General features: G+C 31.7%; 3 protein-coding genes across 12 annotated transcripts in view; 2 read left to right on the plus strand and 1 right to left on the minus strand.

Annotated features, from left to right (window-relative positions):
* Positions 1-1,473, plus strand: part of LOC106668036 (TOG array regulator of axonemal microtubules protein 1-like) — a 58,379-nt gene extending 56,906 nt beyond the window's left edge. For all 3 annotated transcript variants that reach the window (XM_024225607.1, XM_024225608.1, XM_024225609.1), the window contains 7 exons: positions 12-106; positions 169-317; positions 378-521; positions 629-821; positions 881-1,029; positions 1,089-1,247; positions 1,320-1,473. In XM_024225607.1, the coding sequence (XP_024081375.1) occupies positions 12-106; positions 169-317; positions 378-521; positions 629-821; positions 881-1,029; positions 1,089-1,247; positions 1,320-1,449 (1,019 nt within the window). In that variant the 3' untranslated portion in view covers positions 1,450-1,473. The remainder of the gene's footprint in view (positions 1-11; positions 107-168; positions 318-377; positions 522-628; positions 822-880; positions 1,030-1,088; positions 1,248-1,319) is intronic.
* A 1,103-nt stretch (positions 1,474-2,576) lies between these two features.
* On the minus strand, positions 2,577-5,944 carry LOC106668029 (polypeptide N-acetylgalactosaminyltransferase 11-like). The gene has a single exon (XM_014396428.2). It carries the CDS (start codon positions 5,820-5,822, stop codon positions 3,948-3,950), a length of 1,875 nt encoding a protein of 624 aa, XP_014251914.1. The 5' UTR covers positions 5,823-5,944; the 3' UTR covers positions 2,577-3,947.
* LOC106668028 (blastoderm-specific protein 25D) lies at positions 4,323-21,340 on the plus strand. Of its 8 annotated transcripts, XM_014396422.1 has the most exons (24): positions 6,011-6,141; positions 6,319-6,616; positions 10,965-11,128; positions 11,457-11,562; positions 11,626-11,750; positions 11,807-11,934; positions 11,992-12,075; positions 12,150-12,290; positions 13,736-13,898; positions 13,976-14,092; positions 14,659-14,807; positions 15,088-15,224; positions 15,281-15,351; positions 16,539-16,625; positions 17,259-17,330; positions 17,428-18,039; positions 18,101-18,235; positions 18,291-18,417; positions 18,489-18,571; positions 18,636-18,767; positions 19,647-19,782; positions 19,843-19,943; positions 20,311-20,402; positions 20,468-21,340. In XM_014396422.1, exons 2-24 carry the CDS (start codon positions 6,346-6,348, stop codon positions 20,478-20,480), a joined length of 3,246 nt encoding a protein of 1,081 aa, XP_014251908.1. In that variant the 5' UTR covers positions 6,011-6,141; positions 6,319-6,345; the 3' UTR covers positions 20,481-21,340. The 8 variants fall into 8 exon arrangements, with proteins under 8 accessions (XP_014251906.1, XP_014251908.1, XP_014251905.1 ...); XM_014396420.2 differs by lacking the exon at positions 6,011-6,141 and adding an exon at positions 4,323-4,411 and having other exon boundaries at positions 20,311-21,340; XM_014396419.1 differs by having other exon boundaries at positions 20,311-21,340.
* The last annotated feature ends 481 nt before the right edge of the window (positions 21,341-21,821 follow it).

Consider the following 21,821-nt stretch of genomic DNA (forward strand, 5'->3'; position numbering starts at 1 on the left):
GGCCATTATAGCTGTTGAAGACGAAGTGAACGAAAACACAGAGCCAGGTGATCCTTTAAAATCACCTTCTCTCTCGCAAAAAGAGTTTGATGAAACACCAATAAATGTAGGTATTAAGTTTGAATTCAAAATAAATCATATTAATTATTAATTGTTTTATGTTAATAGCCTGAGACAAAATCAACTGGTACTCCAAACAGTGAGTTCGGATCTGAAAGTAGCCGGATCACTGAGGAAAGTGTAAACACTATTGATAGCACAAGATCTGACAGAAGTGGAGAGGTGAAGCCAAAGAGGAGAATCCCAAGAGCTATTGAGTAAGTTTTAAATTATATAATTTTATAAAAGAAATACTAACAAAAAAATTTCTTTTGTAGCTACAAAATTAGGACCAAAATTAGTGGTTCTCCAGTGACAAAAGAAAACAGTAAAACTAGTTTATACCCTCCTTCATTACCACCATTTGAAAATCCAAAGGACGCTTTGAACAAAGCATTTTTACAAATAGAAAATCCAGAATGGTAACCATTTTCAATTTTTTAATGTTTTTTTTTTTTTTAAGTAGTAACCAATAATGCATTAGCTTCTTTATATTTTTTTGTTATTAAAATATAATAACACTTTTCAGGGAGGTCGTTATGCAAGGTTTACAGGCTATTGTGAGACTTGCCAGACATCACGGGAAGGTCTTACAAAATTCGACACATGCTATAGTCGCACCCCTTACAAAACAAATTAAGAATTTAAGATCACAAGTTTCAAGGGGAGCTTGCCAGTGTGCAGGAGAGCTTTTTACAACATTAGGTCGCAATTTAGATCCAGTAAGTTCTCCAGTAAGTTGTATGTTAAATGAGATTCTATAACTTTTTTGTATTTTAAGGATGCAGAGGATATAACTGGTGCTTTACTTTCACGAATGGCTGATACAAATAAGTTCCTCAGAGCTGACAGTAGCACTGCTTTAGATGCAATGGTTGATAATATAACTCCTTATAAAAGTGTTTCTGCCTTAGTCAGTAAAGGAGCAAAGTAAGTTTATTATTTTTTTAAAACTTACAATGAAAATAATAAATTTAAACAAATTCAAGGCACCAGAATGCGATTATTCGTGGAGCAACATGCCGACTTCTTCTTAGATTGTGCACAAGACTGGGTCCAGAGAGGACTATGAATTTACAAAAAGAAACTAGAGATGCAATATTGAGTACAGGGGCAAAATTTTTAACTGAAGGAAGTTTAGAGACAAGGTTTGTTCTAAAAGTAAATTAGAAAACTTCCAAATCAAATTTTAATTTTGTTGTTTGTATTTATTTTGGTAGGAAGTATGCAAAAGAGATGTTCACCATGCTATCATCGGACCCCAAACTCCTTACAATTTTAACTGATATTGTGCCATCCAATGTCATGAGGAGCATTCAAAAAGTACTGACGATAATTACATCTAAATAAGAATAAAATGACTGTTGATCAATATGATGTGCCTGTATAAAGCTTAGAAAATTACAGTTGTATATAATGTTGGGTACATAATGAATTTCATTATTTGATATAAAATTTATAGTAACAAGTAAATAAAAGTTACGCTTTTTAAACTTACTACAGTTATTATAGATAGTATAAAGGAAAAGAATTAGAAGATATTTATACTTTGGTACAGATCAATTTTTATAACATGTTTTCAATTTATTTAATTCCATTTTATTTATTGACATTAAAAATATACTAACACTGCTTTGAGTGTGTTCTAAAAGAATAAAAAACACGTAATTGTAGGTTAATTTTAACTGGTTAAATGTATCGCTACTGTATATGTATATTTTTTTATTGAACATATTTTTTTAGATTTTAATTTGTTAAGAAAGTGTATTGTACTTTCAAATATGATATTAATTTAAAACACTTGTTAATTTTCTATTTTCATATTATTGTATAAAATGAGGGATTCCAAGCCATGTGATCTTTATAGGTTTAATTGTATTTATGCAAAAAATTTCAAATAAAGTTAATTGTTTGTTTTCTTACGATTTTTTGTTAATAGTATAAGAGAACAATAGAACCATACTGCTTTATTACTGTTAATTTTTATTTTCAATTAATTAAGGTTTTTAGTTGAAATAAAAAAGTCAGTGTCACGAGCGGGGTTCGAACCCACGATCTTCGGCTAGATACGCCGCTGCTCTACCACTTGAGCTAACATGACCTTGATCCACTCGGACACTACCTTCCCGTCTCAACCCCACCGTTTGAATTTTCCCTCCTTTTTGCCATTTTTCAATTTTTTTATCTCAACTAAAAACCTTAATTAATTGAAAGATATTAATTGGTCAAGTGGACCATGAAACTAGTGAAATTAATTTTTACATTCTTGACGACGTCGAAAGTGTTTGGTTGATTTTTTGTATTCTTCAAATGGAGTTTAGAAATGATCAAACCAACAATGGGTTCATCATCCCTCATGATTCAAGAAGAAATGTCACAACTCTTAACGCTAAATAAAAAAAAGTCAATACAGGAAATATATTTATTGAACATCAAGATCAATAATAAAATATCAAACAATTTAATAAGACAATAATAATTAAATTCAAGACCAATATTACAAAAAATTTAAATTACATACGTACAAATAAGTCTTTAAAACTGAGAATCAATAATAAGAGGATGGAATATTACATTGTTTTATTAAATTATAAATAACTTCACAGCCAAGTTTAATTAACAATTAACAAAGAATACTGAAAAGAAATTGTATATTTTTAAAACAATTTGATAAAAACAATATCTGAACACAATATGCAACGATTTACCATTCTTCACTTAGTTTACGATTCCAAAGTGTTTATAATATTTCATTAAAGATCACAAGAACTTTGCTAACTCCTTACTTTTGCTACAATGATTAATTGGAATTATTGGGAAACACCAAGAAATATTTAAAACAAAAAAAAAAAAAACAACAGAATTTGAAGAAGTAGGTTGGTGGATACAGGATACTGACTAGAAAATTTTGGCTTTGGAATGTTCAGATCTTAAACAGGCACAAAAATATTTTTATATCACACCACAAACATTTACAGGTTTATTGTTTTATTTGGCTGGTGATCTTTTAATTGGCTACAGAATTATTTTAATAAAATTACATTTGAACAAGGCTCATTAGGAAATATGATAATAACTGCTCTATTATAAAAAAATATCACAACATGATTTTGTTTTAAAACTTTTATACTTGTCTTGCCTACGTACCCATTATTATAATGGATTTGTAAAAATAATTTAGAAAAATAAAAATTAGTGCCATAGATTTTTGGCATGTTTTCACACAGCCTTAGAAATAGGCCCATTTTCTCCTTTGAATCATAATGGAAGTTTTTTTAACTAGAAAGTTTTCCTAATTGGAATAATCTGTTGCAACTACATTAATAATAAATATTTTAACTCTGAATTATTAAACATAAAATGATTACTGGTTAAATTTTGCAGTTACTAAAACATTCGAATAGAGATTGGCATAGCAAAAACATAAATTTTAAATTTCCAATGTGCTTAAATCAATAATTTACTTATTAAAATGCTTACATTGTACAATAATCAATTGAATATCAAAAGTTTAACATTTCATGCAAATATGCACACCCAATTTCCGTGATTCCTAGCATTTTTCAGTCTTTGGTATTAATTATTCACAGGATTGATTTATTTGGAAAACAGGTTTTATTTCATTAGTGTGAAAATTTTTAAATTATTTTATACACTGCTAATTTAGGGTAAATTAAACTTAATTTCCAACTTAAAAAAATTAAAATAAATTATTAAAAACCTATTTACAAATTGAAGATTAAAAGTATTATGAGTAATATAAATATACCTATTATATCATGATAATTTCTGCATGAAATATAGAATATTTTGAATAACAAAGTACACTAAAGAACATGTACCAATGGTTAGCTGGGTACTGGGATGAAGTCCCATTGTGATTCATCATTTGATGAACAGATATCAAGTATAATATGGCTGTTCAATCTGACTTCTGCAACCGCAAGGCAAGTGCCTGCGGCGATGTTGTAAATAGGCATTTTTGTAGAATACCTGTGTTTCCATTCTTGATTGCCTCCCATTTCGTGGCATTTGGCGAGCCGCGGCTCTTGTTTTTCGGCATCGAGGCAGAGGTACTGAGCAAGCCGCAGTTCCCCTTTAGGCGTCTCGGACCAAATTTGGTTTTTTACACGTAGACAGGTTTTGAGGATAAGGCGTGATCCCTTGACCTTGACATCCTTTTCAGAAGCCATGCAGAGATTTGTTCTGCTCAAACGTATCTGATAATGCCCTAAATAGTTGTTGTTACGTGAATATTTACTTTGATAAACAGATTTTGATTTCACTTCTGCAACTGCTTTTGAGTCAGAAGGTAAAGTCAATTCTGGATACACGTTTTTAAGGTACCAAGAGAAAGATTTACAGTTAAGGTTTTTTTTAAGAAGTATTCTATCTGAAACGTCTCCGTATGGGACATTTTTTGCTTCAGGTTTTTGTTTTAAATAATGCTCTTTGTACTCATCCATCCAAACATGAGCCACTCGCAGCGAATTGCGGAGCATGGTATCTTCGCCATCGGGTGATCCGTAAGGCCTCCGTTTTCTAAATACATGACCTATCCTTGAACAAGGTATAATTTCTATTGTACCTCCACACATCCATATCCTAAAGGAGATTTCTATATTTTCTCCACCCCATATATTCATCCCTGGATCGTATTTCCCGAGTGTGTTGAAGTACTGCCTGTCCATGGCAAAAAGCCCTCCGGCCATGGTCGGTGAACTAATGGGCTTGACAAAATCTTCTTCAGTGGAAAGAGACCCAACAGGAATGTTAACCCATTCAAAATGCAACCCCCAGTTGAAACCTCCTCGTACGATAGGAGACGCAGAGTATTCAAACGTATCAGCATTGATGATGTCAATGATTGGCGTGACAACCCTCTTTCTATTGCCAGCCACCCTCTCCAGCAATGGCTCAATCCAAACGGTATTGACTTCAACATGACTGTCCAAAAATATAAGCACTTCTCCACTGGCCAGGTTGGATCCAAAAATCCTTGCTCTAATTAATCCTTCACGCACACTTGTACTGAACAGTTTGACTTTTTTATTTAAATTTGCTTGGATGTACAATTTGACCGTGTCATACAGCCCGTCTATCGTGCTGTTATCGTTGACAAGTATAATCTCATGCAAGAGATGCTCTGGTGTTCTGTCCAAAATGCTATGCAACGTTCTGACAAGCGTGTCAAACTGTTCATTGTAAAAGCAAATCACAACACTGGCATTAGGTAAATTTGAATAAGTTTTGTTTTTGCACAATTGATTCCTAGTGTCTGGTATGGCTCGGTGGTAGTCTAGATTCTTGCTAGCAAGGGCATTGAAACCATGCATGCGATATCCTTCGTCCCTGAACTTCAGATCGGCCTGATTCCTCACGAGAGCAGCTTCGTTGATTTCTTCCTTTTCGTTCTGTTTCACGAGTACAGGCTTCAAATTCTGCTTCACCGCGATGTGATGAAGTTCGTTAACTCCAGGGCCGAAGTACTTCTTTTTTGCCCTCAAACGTTTCGAAGGATCCTCTTCATACGGAATGACAACATCGTTACTGTAAGGCGTGTGGGAAGTGAAATGAGACACAGACTGCGAATTCTGACCGATCTCTGAATTTATCAGGTAGACTAGGTAAATACTCACACTCCAAGTCAACGAAGCAGTGAAAACCCCTATGCAGAAATATTTTGACCGTTTCTCCATCCTGAACAAGTTGAAAAACGCCATCCTCAAACAGAGGAGGCTAGTGCATTCCTTACGTCCTCACCTATTTATTAAAAGACAGACAAAATACCTGCTTAACTTTTCTTTTCGAAATTTTTAATATCCTTTCACCGATCTGAATTCGGAGACTGTCATGTTTAAAGTAGGTTACGAGTTTGTTTTGCGTGTCATGTGGCCAAGTTAGGGCTGGAAGTCAGGCTAACTTCAATGGCGGATATGTCATTAGCCGTTTGTGTTTTGTTATTGGAACCGTCGTCTCGGAAATAAAATGGCTCTTATTCAGTTAAAGCGATAAGACGTTTTTTTAGTCCCTTTCACCCAGGTAAATTTTCAATTGTTACAAACATCGATAAATAAACCCAAGATATAATAGACGAGGGCTAAACGGCCTCTCACTTTATTGCAAACGCTTGCTCAACTTGTCCCTCGTATTCTCCTGAATCACGTAGGGCCGATTTTAAAAACAGGCCTAATTCTTTTTTTTCTGTTTTGATCCCAGTCGAGATTGAGAACGGAGTGAAATGCTATGGAATCTCTGCCCCGTGACCCATATGAGAGACAACTTTTGGAAGTGTTCAAAAGCTGCGACTGTGATGGGAAAGGCCTGCTGGACAACGACGGGCTTTCCAAGCTGTGCGAGTTGCTCCACCTCGAAGACGGCAGGGAGGAGCTCATGTCATATCTTCTACCCAACGGGATTCCTTCCGCACCTTCTGTGACATTCAACAAGTTCAGGGATGCACTTTTGACCCTTCTTGGAGGTGTGAGGGAACATGAAAACAGGTCTCCTTCACCGGGTATGTTGACAATTTTGATTTATTTTATACACGCTGGTAATATCTTGGGCGCACAAAACAGCAATACTAGATGACTAAGTTTCTCCTGAACAACCAAAACTGACCAATCATACATTGTTGATTGAGCGCTTCATTTGCTCTAACCACTTGAACTTCGAGTCGAGCAGTAGTTTATTGAGCTGAAGGTCGTGGTTTTGAATCCAGCTCGTGACACTAGCTTTTCCATCTCACACACTACCATAGATAAAACATATAATCAATAAAATAATACAATAAATTATGATTACTAAACATATATAAATTATTTAACAATAACAAATTGGCTAGAATTTCAATTTTCATCCTCCTGGGTGGCAAATTTTTTAGAAATTAATTTTATTTCAATTAATTACTCTGTTGATCTAAGGTCTCGGTTGAGATGAAAAAGTTAATGTTAGAAGCGGTATTCAAACCCACAACCTTCAGCTCAATACGCTGCTACTCTAACCACTTGAGCTTGGGTTAGAGCAGGAGTTTATTGAGCTGAAGGTCGTGGCTTTGAATCCACCTCGTGACCCTAGCTTTTCCATCTCACACAATACCATAGATAAAATATATAATCAATAAAATAATACGGTAAATTATGGTTACTAAACACATAAATTATTTAACAATGATTTATGGCATTATAACAAATTGGCTGGAATTTCAATTTTCATCCTCGTGGGTGGCAAATTTGTTAGAAATTAATTTTAGTTCAATTAATTACTCTGTTGATCTAAGGTCTCAGTTGAGATAAAAAAGTTAATGTTAGAAGTGGTATTCAAACCCACGACCTTCAGCTCAATACGCTGCTGCTCTAACCACTTGACTTATTGTGTGAGCATAGGCGTATTGAGCCGAGGGTCGTGTGTTCGAATCCCGCTTGTGACATTAACTTTTCCATCTCAACCAAGAACTTAGATAAAAATAATAATTAATTGAAATAATTAATTAATATGGCCAATGATTATTCGGAAATCGTGAGATGCGGTCTGGTTAGGTTTCAGAAAAACATTTTCTTTATCGTGCCAACATTTTGATCTTTATTGAGATCATCTTCAGGGCTTGGGATTTACAAACATTGTTTAAATTTAACAAATACATGTAGGATGTGGAAAAAAGAGAATTTATACAATGCAAAAAATTATTTTTTATATGCAATCAAAGTATCAAATATCAAACTCACTTTGATTGAATATAAAAAATATTTTTTTGCATTGTATAAATTCACTTTTTTCCACATCCTACTATTATTAAACGTTAACATATACTGTTTAAATTTAACAAAAACATGTAGGATGTGGACAAAAAGTGAATTTATACAATGCAAAAAATATTTTTATATATTTGATACTTTGATTGAATATTAAAAAAATATATTTTTTGCATTGTATAAATTCACTTTTTTCCACATCCTACATGTTTTTGTTAAATTTAAGCAATGTTTGTAAATCCCAAGCCCTGAAGATGATCTCAATAAAGATCGAAACGTTGCCACGATAAAGAAAATGTTTTTCTGAAACCTACATCACACCAGACGCATCTCACCATTTCCGAATAATCATCGACATTAATGACATTAATCACCATGCACAATATGGCCAATTATGACCTCTAACATACATGGATTATTATTAATTTTATTGAATTATTTGAAGGACATTAATTGGTCAAGCGGACCACGAAAACTAGTGAATTTATTTATTTTATTTTGTTTTACAACCTGCCTCGTCGATTGCAGGTCAACCATCTGCCTAGTTGGAGCAACTTTGGCTTTATTATTTTTTTAAAACTTCTTCATCCCTGTCTGACAGATAAAACCAGCAAGAATAAGCAGTCCAGGATGTTCAGAGGCAATCAAACTACAAATTTATCACCTCACAGACTCCTATTACAATAAATTACAAACTTTTTCAGCAAAATGATTTTTAATCATTACAAATTCAATCTGTCAATATGTTTTTACACTTTTTTATTATTGAATCACAAGAATTTTATGAAGTTTAGTTCAGGACTGCTGGAAATTCCAAGCCCGGAATTGAAGTCTTTCTGTATGTTGATTAGTACATACAACTGTATTCTCGTATAAATAACACAAAAAGTACCTCATATCTGTTGATGAACCGTGCATGAAGATCAAGTCGGCATGAGCTTCTGTAGAGTTTCTTGTTCAGAACAAGTTACTTTGGAGGGTTGCACGATAATTTTATTCTCAGCATCTCATGCCTTATACACTCTGGATAACAAGTTGTACCCTAGCTTCCCTATGTCTATTTAATGTTATTTCTTCCAAATTTAACTGAATTAGAGGCGAGTCTTTTGTAATTGTATTGTAAGTGTAATTTTGCACCAGAAAATGTCTTTCTCACTCACTCAACAACTGTGTATCACTACAAAGGGTATTAACAGCTGAAATTACCCCACAATGATTAGTATTTCTATTAATCGTTAATTCTATACTACTCTTCTATCAAAACTTTTTGAACTATTAGGTACAAAACTATAAAAAAATCCTTTTAAATAGTTGTTCTTGGAATTGTGAAATTTACATCCATTCCTATTGTCTGCAGGGTGAATAAACTGTAATTTGATCCTTACTATATGCCTGTCCTCGCTGGGCTGGCCTGTCAGACATGATAAACTACACATTTATGATCTCATAGACCCCGTTAAAATATATTACACATTTACTTGATACTCCAGGAATTTAAAAAAACATTGTCATTCAAGGGTCATTTAAGGATCACCATGTTCATGGAATGCTTAATCTGGCCATATTATTTGTTTGACCTCTTGTATCTTTTAATTATGCTATGAGTATATTAAAATACTTGGCACTTAAAATCATAGTGATATAAAAAAAATATAAATAAGCAATGAAATTACTGAAAAGCCAATTAAATCATTATGCAAAACTGCATAAAAATAAATTAAGTAACAAATGATGATTTCAAAAGTGCTTGTGGTGGTTAATATGGTTAAAACATGATAGTTTATTTATTTTTGTTCTCTTGGTCTGTGCTTCTTTAAAATTATCATTTTGTAAATATGTAAATAAAAGACTTACAAAATACAAAAATACCAAAAATAAAAGACTAAAATAAAATATTCAAGATTACCACTTCTTTTACCCCTCTTATGGTCAAAGTAGGTCCTTCACGGTATAGAGGATAGAGTATCTCTGCACAACGTGGTTTCAGCAGTCTTGAACAGAATTGAATAAATATAATACTTCATTTTTTTTTTTTTTTTGTTACCATCTTAGTCATTGTTAGTCATTGCCAGTCCTCTAGCTTTTCTTTTTTCTTTTCCTGTATATATAAAGTGGAAGGTTTATGGGCCGACAAACAGCTGAGGTCATCGCCGGCCCTCCACGTGTATTCCTTCTCTTTCCTGTCTTTCTCGCGTATTTTGTATTGAACTGCAGCCTCTTTTTCTGTATTTCTCACATTTTAAGCCTACTAATTTATTTTCCTATCTTTCCATATAATGGTAACTGACTCTCTCTTTTTTTTATCATATTGCCTCTCTGTTATACCTCATGGCCTCATCAGTTGTCAATAAATACACAGAAGCCAGATAAAACATTCACACTACCCAAGAGAACTTGATATTCCTCAGGGTAATTGGGGATAAGCCCCTCCATTCAATCTAATAAATTATTTCAATTAATTAAGGTTTTTATTTGAGATAAAAAATTCAGTGTCACGAGCGGGATTCGAATCCATGATCTTCGGCTAGATACGCTGCTGCTCAACCACTTGAGCTATCGTGACTTCGATCCACTCGGACACTAACTTCCCATCTCAACCCCACCTTTTGAATTTTCCCTCCTTTTTGCCATTTTTCAAATGTCGTGTAATCTATTTGATTCTTCGCGACAAATGAGGCCGCTCTCCATGTTGTTGTTTGTTTGTTTTTGTTTCTTATTCACTAAGTAATTGTGAAATCTTTTGTTGATAATGGTTTGAAATATTTTATCAACAGCACATAGACGGTTTCAATGAAACTCACTTCCTCAAAAAATAGAATCTATATAAACAATATTCTTATCATGAACAAAGAACAATTAAGATTAAAGATTAGTATCATTTAAATGTATGTAATAATATTTTTTTTTAAATTTTCATAAGTGTTTGCAGTGTTGTTAATGTTATAATTAGGTCAGAAGGGTGGGTGACATAATAAATATTAATCACCTTCATCCTACCTTTATTCTCTCTGAAGTGTGCTTGACGCTTTCCCTAATTGAAATTTCATCCTTACTCTACATTCAAGAACTTAATTTTAGTAGAACTTAGTTAATTTTTTAATTTTATTTGAGCAGTGCGAGAAGTATCACCAAAATACGTTTATGGGGAAAAGAAATACGGGAGGAGATCACGTCCAGAGAGTATAGAGCAGTTGGATATCAATGAAATGAATGATAATTCTAACAGGAGCAAAGATATCCTAAATTCTCTGCACTCTACTAGTCTCAATAATATAACGGTAAGTCTGGTTGTTGATAGATTTTTATTTTATTTTTTAAGAGAAAATCTTATAGATAATATTAGGTAAAGTATAAACCTGCTATTTTCCTTGTTTGTTTATTGTAACAAGGAAGTTGACCTTTGATATAAAATAACTTTTGGACTAAACAAATTTCTAATAGATACACCAATCTTTCCTTTAACCATGATTGTTTTTTATTTAATTTAATTAAAACATGTATATAATTTAAGGAGAATTATAAGAAACAATTTATCACAGTTCAGAATTTGTACTCAACATAATGGGAATGACATTTAGTTTATTAATTCCTTCACACTTTTTCCAGCTGTGTTCAAGTGCTGATTTAATAACAGTTAATGGAAATTCTGATGACTTACAAGAACTGGAACACCAGTCTGTAAAAAACATGTTAATTAACAAAGAATGTGAAGGTAAGAATTTATAATATAAACTATTAATACACTTGTTAAAAAATTTAATCTTCTGATTTGAAGTGAGCGGTGAAAGTGAGTTGAGGAATGCTTGGGAAAGATTAGGTGTCGGAAGAGAAGGATATTTACACCCAAATGAATTAGCTATGATTTGTTCTGCTGTTGGAATGGATACAATGGCTGACCAGGTAATTATTATTATAATATATATCGTGAAATTTTGTTAATTTTCCACTTTCTCAAGGTGGTGACACAAGTGTTTTCCACACTGCAGACAGACGATGAAGGAAGAATTTTATTTGAAGAGTTTCTTGAACTGTTTCATTCCAAAAGTGACGCTACGCTGCAAAGCCTCGATGCAAATCGAACACAGTAAGTGATGCTCTTTGTTTTCAAAAATCAATTTAAACATTTATTTGTATTGTTCAGGTTTTCAAAATCACCCACAATGGATGTTAATGAAATCAGTGTGTCTGGAACTGCAAGATTATTTCAAGAACTGAATAATGCAAGGTGAATAATCGCAATTTGCAATATTAAACAATTATAAAAATAATTTGTTTTACATTACAATAATTTTTTTTAAGGACACAACTTGAAGCGGTGACAGCAGAACGAGACAAGCTTAAGGCAGATCTTGCAGATGCCAATCACAGAGCCACAATATTGGCCCAGGAAATAGATGAACACCATGCAAGAATTGAGAAAGCATCACGGAACAAAATTGAGTGAGTTATTTAATATTATATTTCCATATCAATTTAATTGTTGTTGGAAATCTTTTAACATGCTGACTATGGTTTATGAAAAGGCACAAAGAGTCCCTTGGAAAGAGTTGTGAGGGTTCATTTGGTTTAAAACTTTCTAAGTCATTACTCCCATTATTTTATTAAGATTGAGTAATTTAGATTAATTAATTGATAAAGATTCAATGTAAGCATGAAAAAAAGGAAATAAAGCAGAGATGCCCTTAGCTAGAAGAAAATTTTTTTAAATTTTTTTTAACAACTGAATTTTTTTTAAAACCTTTATTTTTGTTTCTTTGTTTGCATTTGTTAAATTGTATTAGCAATTCTATTTCGTACAATTATGGTTTTATTTGAATCAATTTTTGTTTATTGGTCAGTTTTGCAATGAGTTGGGCATAACTTTATATTTATGATGAATGATTTGTATTTTTTATGTAAAACATGTGATTAATGTTATTTGTTTTCATTAATATACTGTTTATATAAAATTATAAAACTTGTTATATTTATTGTTTATGAAAATAATGGGAGTCAAGTAATTTTTGTGTGAAAAATTAATTTTAGTTTTTTTAAATAAACCAATATTTTTATTGGGTGTAAATGATTTGCAATTTTGCGCACCGGAGTACCAAAAGTAAAAATATATTAATTGTGAACTGAACTAAATGGGGGGAAAAAAATGTGAATTATCTTTCGCTTTTCGAAACTAATGAAAAAAGGTTGGAAGTAAGAAAATCATCTGAGCTGGTTATGGAATATCAGAGGAAGAGCGGAGGATAATTCAGAATTTTTTATTTGTTTTCCCATTTAGTTCAGGTCAACACTAAGGTAAAAACGATGGGAATAAAAAAATCCGACTGAGCGGTCTATGTGTTATAAACACATATATAGGTAAAGCAGAGGAAAACTAACAGAAAATTCATTGGTAGTATGAAAATCAAATGAGCCGTGCACGAAAAATATAAGGAAATCTAGTTCTATTCAAAATTAAAATTAAGGAGTATGCATACACTAAATTAATAGGTATTTGATGACAAGAAAATTTAAATATTTTAAATTTTTAATTAAAATTGCAAGCCATTTTTTCACTATGAATGACTAACAAAACTCAAAACAACAAAGCTAGATTTGCTTATATTTGTAGACATCAGTTACAAAGGGTTGTCGTGGATGAGAATGGCAATGTTGCAAAACTGTTCTACTTATGTTATTTTACAACGATCCACTAACTGTTGGATATGTTAGGAGTAAAATATTTTATACAGCATAAAGTGTAAAACCTGGAGACTTTTTTAAAACTAAAATTAAGGAATATTTATTCCTACTAAATACTGGTTGAAATTCTTATATACTTATAATTATTTTAAATTATAAAATATGAATCACTTTCTTTTACTAATTGTAAGTTAAATTTATTTGTTTAGGCTTTTGGAACAAAAACAACAAGAAGATATTAAACAGCTAAAATACCAAATATCATTAGAAAAAGATCAACTTTTGCAAACCAACCAAAGATTAGAAAAATCATTAACAGAACACATAGAACAATTGAATAACATTTCATCAGAACTGTCTGCTCTAAAAATGGTAAAGTACTCTTAAATAAATGTCTTTTATTTTCTATTTTGACAAAATATAATTGACGTCAATTTTGCTCTTTTCAGGAATGTGAACATTTAGAAAAAGAAAACAGGAATTTAAATAGCAAATTGTTTGAGAGTGAAACTCTCAAAAAGGATTTTCAGGAACAATTGGAGTGCATGTCTTCCTTACATCAAAGGGTAACAGTTGTTTTTATTTCTTGTCACATTTTCTGCTTCCAGTTTTCATTTACTACAGAAATACCTTAGTTCCATCAAAATATTTTCACTCTGAACATTTCAGATTAAAAATTAAGTAGATTATTTTTAATATATTACAATTAATTAAGGTTTTTAGTCGAGATAAAAAAGTCAATGGCACGAGNAATTAATATATTACAATTAATTAAGGCTTTTAGTCGAGATAAAAAAAGGTGCGGTTGAGATAGGAAGTTAGTGTCTGACCGGATCGAGGTCACGATAGCCCAAGTGGTAGAGCAGCGGCGTATCTAGTTGAAGAACGTGGGTTCGAATCCTGCTCGTGCCATTGACTTTTTTTATCTCGAATAAAAACCTTAATTAATTGTAATATATTAATTGTTCAAGTGTACCACGAAATTAATGAATTTAATTATTTTTAATGATTCAATTAGTAGTTGAAAGTCTTGTCTATAAGTCACTTGTAATATTTATGTACTTGTGGTAAATTGAACACTTTAAAAATTTCACTATTATAATTAGGTGTATTTTTTTTTTTTCATTTTCAGGTCTATGAACTGGAATCTTTACAGGAGCAATCATCGGGTATTGTAGAGAAAATCAACAACTTAGAAGTGGAAAACAAAGAGTTGAGGGACAAAAATGACGAATTAACCATCCAGTTGGAAAATTTTCTCACTACAAACTTACAGAAGAAGTTAGTAATAATTTAATAATTAATTATTTTTACTATTTTCCACATTTTCTTCCTTATAGTTTGCTTTATCTCAAAATTATTATGGTCTGCCTATTGGTATCACAGACATTCCCTTCCTTTTCCATCCTCATCATCAACGACACTTTGTTCTCCTTTCTGTTCAAAAAATGTGTGACAAAAATGATTTAACTTTTCTTTACTACTACCTATAAAAAAATACTCAATGGTTTTTATTGTATAAAAAATTCATTGTTGTTTTATTTATGGCAATTATGTTTAGGGAACCACATTTGGATTGTAGCAGTGGGACAAAAAGAAGAGTTAAATCGCCTGAATTGTACACAGCAACCAGAATGGGAAAAGTAAGACGTTGTTGCACAGAAACGGATCTTACTGCAGCAAACATAATACAAAATGGTAAAAAATAACAAAGTGTCTTATAATTCAAGTGAACTGATTGATTTTGTACTAAGCAGGTTTCCCCACATCCACATTAAATCAAAAAGATTTGGATCTGGAGGATGAATCATTTCCTCTTTCATGTGTAAGTGTTAAATTTTTACATCTAGGGAAGCATGCAGTATTTATTTTATTATTGTACTTATGTAAAAATGTAATTATTTTAATGTAGTACTGGAATATGAGTGCTCTTTTTTTCCTTATAACCTGCATGCTATAAGGGATCTTTTAGTTAATATATTTCAAGAGTGTTGATCAACCATCTTTATAATTCGATTGTTTTGTGAACAGCGTTCAACAATCGTAGAGTTGCCCTAGTGCCATACATTTGACATTTATTATGCTTTCTTCAGGGCTCTAATTTCATAATACAATAATAGTTAATATACATGTTTCCTGTAATGTTTTTCGAAATATATTAATATCAATATGTTTAAGGGGGACCACGATAGCCGAGTAGTTAGGGCATCTCACTAGTATTTGCTACACTCAATTTTCAATTTTGAAAAGAGCCACATTGAAACTTGGAGCTATTCTTATGAAAATCTCTCTCAAAAGTTAACCTCATTAGGTATTCTCTGCTGCGTGAATCTTTAAGCATACACTCTTGCATCTCCACGTTCCACCTTGCAAAACTCAACATACTGTGCCATATGTGTTGATTTTCTCTTCAATGCTAAATCCCGCTATTGTCCCAAAAATTTGAAGAAAAACTTTGTACTGAAAAAAAAAAAAAACTGCTTTTAACTAATACAAAAAAGATTTTAAAAAAATGCCAAACGATTATCAAGAAACCTAGCGATCCTTTCAAAACATAGCAAATGCTTTAATTTAAAAGCTTGAATAACATTTTTTATGCAAGTTTGGGAAAGAATAATAATAATGACATTATATTTGCAAAACTTTATTAATTTTCAATAAAGCTTCTCGATTTTCTTAGAAACAAATCTAACTTCATAAATTCAAGAGAAAATTAAAGAGTTGGGTATGATTTCAGTAATACCCTGTAAAAAATTACAAATTTGATTATGTATTCAATTTCTATGCCGAAAGTCACAAGGGGGTGTGATACCTTTTTTTAAAAATAAAAATATTGAAGGCTATTGTATCAGCAATTATTTAAAATATGTGTTCATTATTAATAACAAATTAAAACAAGTTGATAAAACTATGGTGCAATTTGGTTGCCTGTGTTAAAAATAGATTTCTTTGTGTGTGCTTTTCCTGGATGGTATCTATCAAGGAAAATTGAGAACACTTTATTTTGTACAGGAACAGACACAGGTGGATGATGATAAAGAAAAGATGAAAGCATATATTGCTGTATTAGAGGCAAAAATTCAACTGCTTCAACAGAAGGTACATTTAATTCAGCGATCGAAACAGCTCACCTAGACTATTTTTTTTTAACTGTGTTTAAGTAGTATTCTTTTAATAACGCTGCTGTTTTTCTTTTTATTTGTTTATTATTAATTTTTTTGGTATTTCTTGTGTGGTGATGCTTTTGTTTTTCTTTACTACTGTGATTTTGTAGCTAGTTTTTATCATTTATTTCACTATTATAATTCATTATGATGTCCTAAGTGTTTTTATAATATGTTTTATATTTTTATTTGCTTAAACAACTTATTAATTCACTGCATGCTTAGTTCATTTTTTGCATTGTTTCTTTTTGTATTTTGTGTTACAATAAAAACAAATTACCTTAATTACTGTGTTGTTTGTTGAACTGTGAAAGTCCCAGTCTTTTCCCTTACAGTTTAGTAAAACTTACGTATTGTATAATAATGACTTGCAGAGGGGTTAACTAAGTTTAGTCACCTGGCATGCTACCAGATATTTACTGATACGAGTCTAGATTAACACTACATGACCATGTGCACTGTTTAATATAGCATGGTTATTTTCATTATTTGAAATGAACATTATTTTTTTAATACATTTCTTTTTTAATAAATTAGTAATTGAAATAACATCTGTATTTTTTGACAGGAGTGGTTATGTAAATCCAATTCAAGAGATGGAGATTCAATTAACACTTTATTATCGGCAAACTCCACCCAGGTGAATATTTAACAGTTATAGTATTTTACCTCATGATCATAATTGTTATGTGGCTTTGATTTTTGTATGTTGAAAATTGAAAATTTGTTTGATTTAGATGACGTACACAAGCTGTGAGAATTCTTATGATGCAATGTTACCTGTGAATTGTGAAAATTCCCTGGGACGACTCAATGCCCATGTCGACACAGGTGTTCAAACCGAATCCCCTTTGGGCTACCTTGAGAAACACTGCCATGAACTTGAAAATGAACTTGAAAGAGTGAGAGACAAAATAATAAAAATTCTTTCGGAGAGAAGAGCGTGCTCTGAGGAGAATTGTGTTTTAAAGCAGACCTTGCAGACATTGATGAAGAACAACCTCAAACCAGAAGACTGTGATAACAACATTTTGAAAGCTTCTTTAAAACTCCTGCCGAACCAGCCTAAAGACATGTTCATTAATAATTGTAACATCGAAGAGGGTTCAGAGTGCCTTACAATTGCCTTAACCCCAACTTCAGAGAAAGAAAACAGGGACGTGGAGTGCCTTAAATGTAAAAATAGTAATAATTCGGAATTTGTCAACACACTTAAAGAGGAGAATAAAAGACTTACACAGATGTGCCAAGAATTAGAAAACAGTCTTCAGTTAATGAAAGATGAATATGAAGAGACTGAAGATTACTGGCAGAAAAAACTGGAAGAAGAAAGGAAACTTTACGAAAAAGTAAATTTAAATAAATTAATAGACATTTTAAGGTTGTAATGTGCCCAATTTTTTTTGATAGGATCAAAGACAAAGTGATGAAAAATTCGCTGATCTTGAGACCAAAATTCAAGAATATGCAGAACTGTTAGCTTCTGAACAATTCAAAAAACCGACTTTACCACCTATTGAAGAAAATGAGTTCCTAGAAAAACAAGTATGTATATTATAAAAACTTACATCATTTCATTAAATTGTATTTTCAATTACAGTTTACAGACTTGGAAGAAGAATATAAATGTTATAAAAGTGAAACAGAAGAACAGTTGATTTTTAAGGATGAAAAAATCCAAAAACTGGAACTCGCATTGGAAAATGTCTGTAGATTGCAACAATCTGGTCAGTATTTGCTATTTTTGATGCTTATTTATTATATTAATTTTTAAATTATTTGAAACTTCTAATTTCAGTAAGAGATGAAAGTGTACAAACTAATTTTGGTGAGCTGTCAAAACATGGGTCAAAAATCAGGCAATCTTCTAGTGCACCGAAGGTAAAAATACTTCTGCTTGATACATTAAATTTCGATTTACCTTAATTATTTTGATATTACATAGTGGTCACAAACTGAACTCTGTTGGTGTGCAAGAGGCAAAGCAAAAGAAAGACTTAGATCAGAAATAGAAGATCTTTGTCATAGAAAGAGAATGTTATTGAATCAAATAGCAAGTCTCCAAGCAAATTCACAGGTAGCTCACCAGCTTTCCCAAAAGGCACACCTTAGTTTTGTTTGTTCTGCATGTTCATGTCCTATTTGAATATAATGTCCATGTCCATTGCTATTGTATCTTGTTTTGTGTTGTTACAATTTTTTTAAATATATTTTTTTCTGTTTTTACATTTTTGTTTCTACATTTGAAATACTTTTGAAAAAGCTTTTGTGATAAACATGAATTGTTCTTTTTGCTTGCATACAAATTATATTGTTTATTGTTTGTTGTATGTATCATGTTTATAGTATTATTTCTTCTTAATTTTTGTTTAGTTTAATCAGTTTTAAATATGGCTTTGTTAAAATATTATCAGGTTCATTTTAATTTTGACAAAAGTGAATCTACACCTTCATAATTTCTATTTGGAATTTTTTGTCCATTTTTTAATCGAAATAGTCTTTATATTAATTGTAAACATTTTCAAAGTTGTTTTATTTTTCAATTAATTAAGGCTTTTAGTTGAGATAAAAAAAGTCAGAGTCACGAGCGGGATTTGAACCCACGACCTTCGGCTAGATACGCCGCTGCTCTACCACTTGAGCTATCGTGACTTTGATCCTCTCGGACACTGACTTCCAATCTCAACTCCAACTTTTGAATTTTCCTCCACGTGTCCGAGTGGATTGAAGACACGATAGCTCAAGTGGTAGAGTAGCGGCGTATCTAGCCGAAGATCGTGGGTTCGAATCCCGCTCGTGACGCTGACTTTTTTATCTCAACTAAAAACCTTAATTAATTGATATTAATTGGTCAAGCAGACCACAAAAATTGGTGAATTAAGTTGTTTTATTTGTTTTGAAGGAAAAAAAACACTATTTAATATTTGTGCTTATGACGACCATTTGACATTTTTAGCTTGCCAGCCCTAGGATGGACAACATGCAGATATTTCATTCACTATCAAACCGATTGAGGCAGCAGGAAATGAGATGCACTGACCTACAGTCTGCTCTTAAACAACAGCAGAAACAGACGGAAGAAATTTTACAACGTAATACCCAGAATGATGTTAAAAAGAATTGTTTAGAAAATTAAATTTTCAAATCTACAGGTGCTTGGGAAAGACATAAATTGGATCTGACCACAATTCAAAACTCACTTGTAGTCACTCAAGAAAAGCTTCAGCAACAAAAGAGAAATACGAGACAGCAGGTAAAAATTAAAAATTACATTAACACTATTGTTTGGAGATTGTTAGATGCGGTCTGGCATAACATAGGTTTTAGAAAAACATTTTCTTTATTGTGCCAACGTTTTGATCTTTATTGAGCCCTGAAGATGATCTCAATAAAGATCGAAACGTTGGCACGATAAAGAAAATGTTTTTCCAAAACCTACGTCACACCACAAGATCGCATCTCACGATCTCCAAATAATCATTAACTAATGGTCACTAAACACCACACATTAATTCTATTTGTGTATTTAGTAGCTTGGATTTTATATAAGAAAACAATCAATTAATACTGTAATTAAAAGAAAAATGGGGTTCGTATTTTTATCTGTTGTTGTTTTTCAGCTTGAGAAGTTAAATGCTGCAGATGCACTTGTGAAGGATTTGTGTTCTGAAAATAGGAATTTAGTCCAAATGCTAATGAGCTTAGAACACAAGTATCAATCATTGTCACACTCAGCTCTGCCTAATTCACTGTAAAACATTCCGTCCTCTATTTTAGATTAAAGCTATGAGATCATTGAAACATATCACCTGATCGTTACTGGAATTAGAAACGATTGCTTCAAGCAAAAGATCTGCATGTGCCTGTTTCCTCCATGAGTACAGGAAGATGACAATGTCTGTAAGCAGTACTAGATTTAAGCTTATTTCCTTATTTTATTTATTGTTTGTGTATTTACGTATAAGATTAGATTTGGCTAGATGTGTTTTGTTTTTGTACAAATAATTCTCAAACTGTTACAGTGAAATAGCCATTTAGATATGTTATTCTGTGTTGTTAATATTAATTTTTATTGTTATGTTTTATTTGTAAAATTTTCTAGATGTTATAATAATGTACATAATTAGATAAGTAAATCAACATACGATTAGTCTTTTTTTCTGTTTAAGTACCTTTGATATTTGAAGGTTACTCAGAAATGATGCCTTAATAAAATCATATTTACCTTATAAATTAATTATATTTTTAATAGACATAAATTTTTGAATTGCCTAAATGCTCAAAGTGATGCCATCAAGAGTGATAATTATTATTTCTACACAGAAATTTTGGATTTTTAAACAATATTGCCTAAGTTAAACCAAAGAAAACTTTTTAAACCTGTTTCAAGGATGGTCTTACTTAATTTTAAAATAATCATACTGTTTAAGGGCCCAAAGTGTTTTGTAAAATATTCATTGTATTCTTTTTAAAATAATTTAATTGAAAAAATGATATTCTTAACAAATAAAGGTTATCTAAGTAATGTATAAGCAATAGAACTTAGAACATACAAATATATATTTGGATTCTAATAGCAAGTGCCTCAACACATAGTTATAATCTGATAAGTACCAAAGAAATAATAAATGTTATTGTCATTGTTGATGATTTTCTTTTGTTTTATTTCTACTATTCCTAAAATTAATATTAAAAAAAAAAAACATTTTATTAAACAATTAATTAAGGTTTTCATTTGAGATAAAAAAGTCAATGCCACGAGCGGGATTCGAACCCACGATCTTCGTCTAGATACGCCGCTGCTCTACCACTTGAGCTATCATGACCTCGATCCACTCGACACTAACTTCTCATCTTAACCCAAACTTTTGAATTGTCCCTCCTTTTTGCCATTTTTAAAATGTCTTTGATTCTCGGCGACAAATGAAATGGCCAAAAGAGCTTTAGTGAAGGTATACTTCATTTTAAACTTATTAAATTCACTAGTTTTGTGGTCTGCTTGACCAATTAATATCTTACAATTAATTAAGGTTTTCAGTTGAGATAAAAGTTTAATAAATTATGAATTTAATAAGTTTAAAATGAAGTTTACCTTCCCTAATGTTCTCTGTGGCCATTTCATTTCTCGCCG

The sequence above is a fragment of the Cimex lectularius genome, unplaced genomic scaffold, assembly GCF_000648675.2.
Source record: "Cimex lectularius strain Harlan isolate CLEC.00 unplaced genomic scaffold, Clec_2.1 scaffold108, whole genome shotgun sequence".
NCBI classification, from domain to species: Eukaryota; Metazoa; Arthropoda; class Insecta; order Hemiptera; family Cimicidae; genus Cimex; species Cimex lectularius.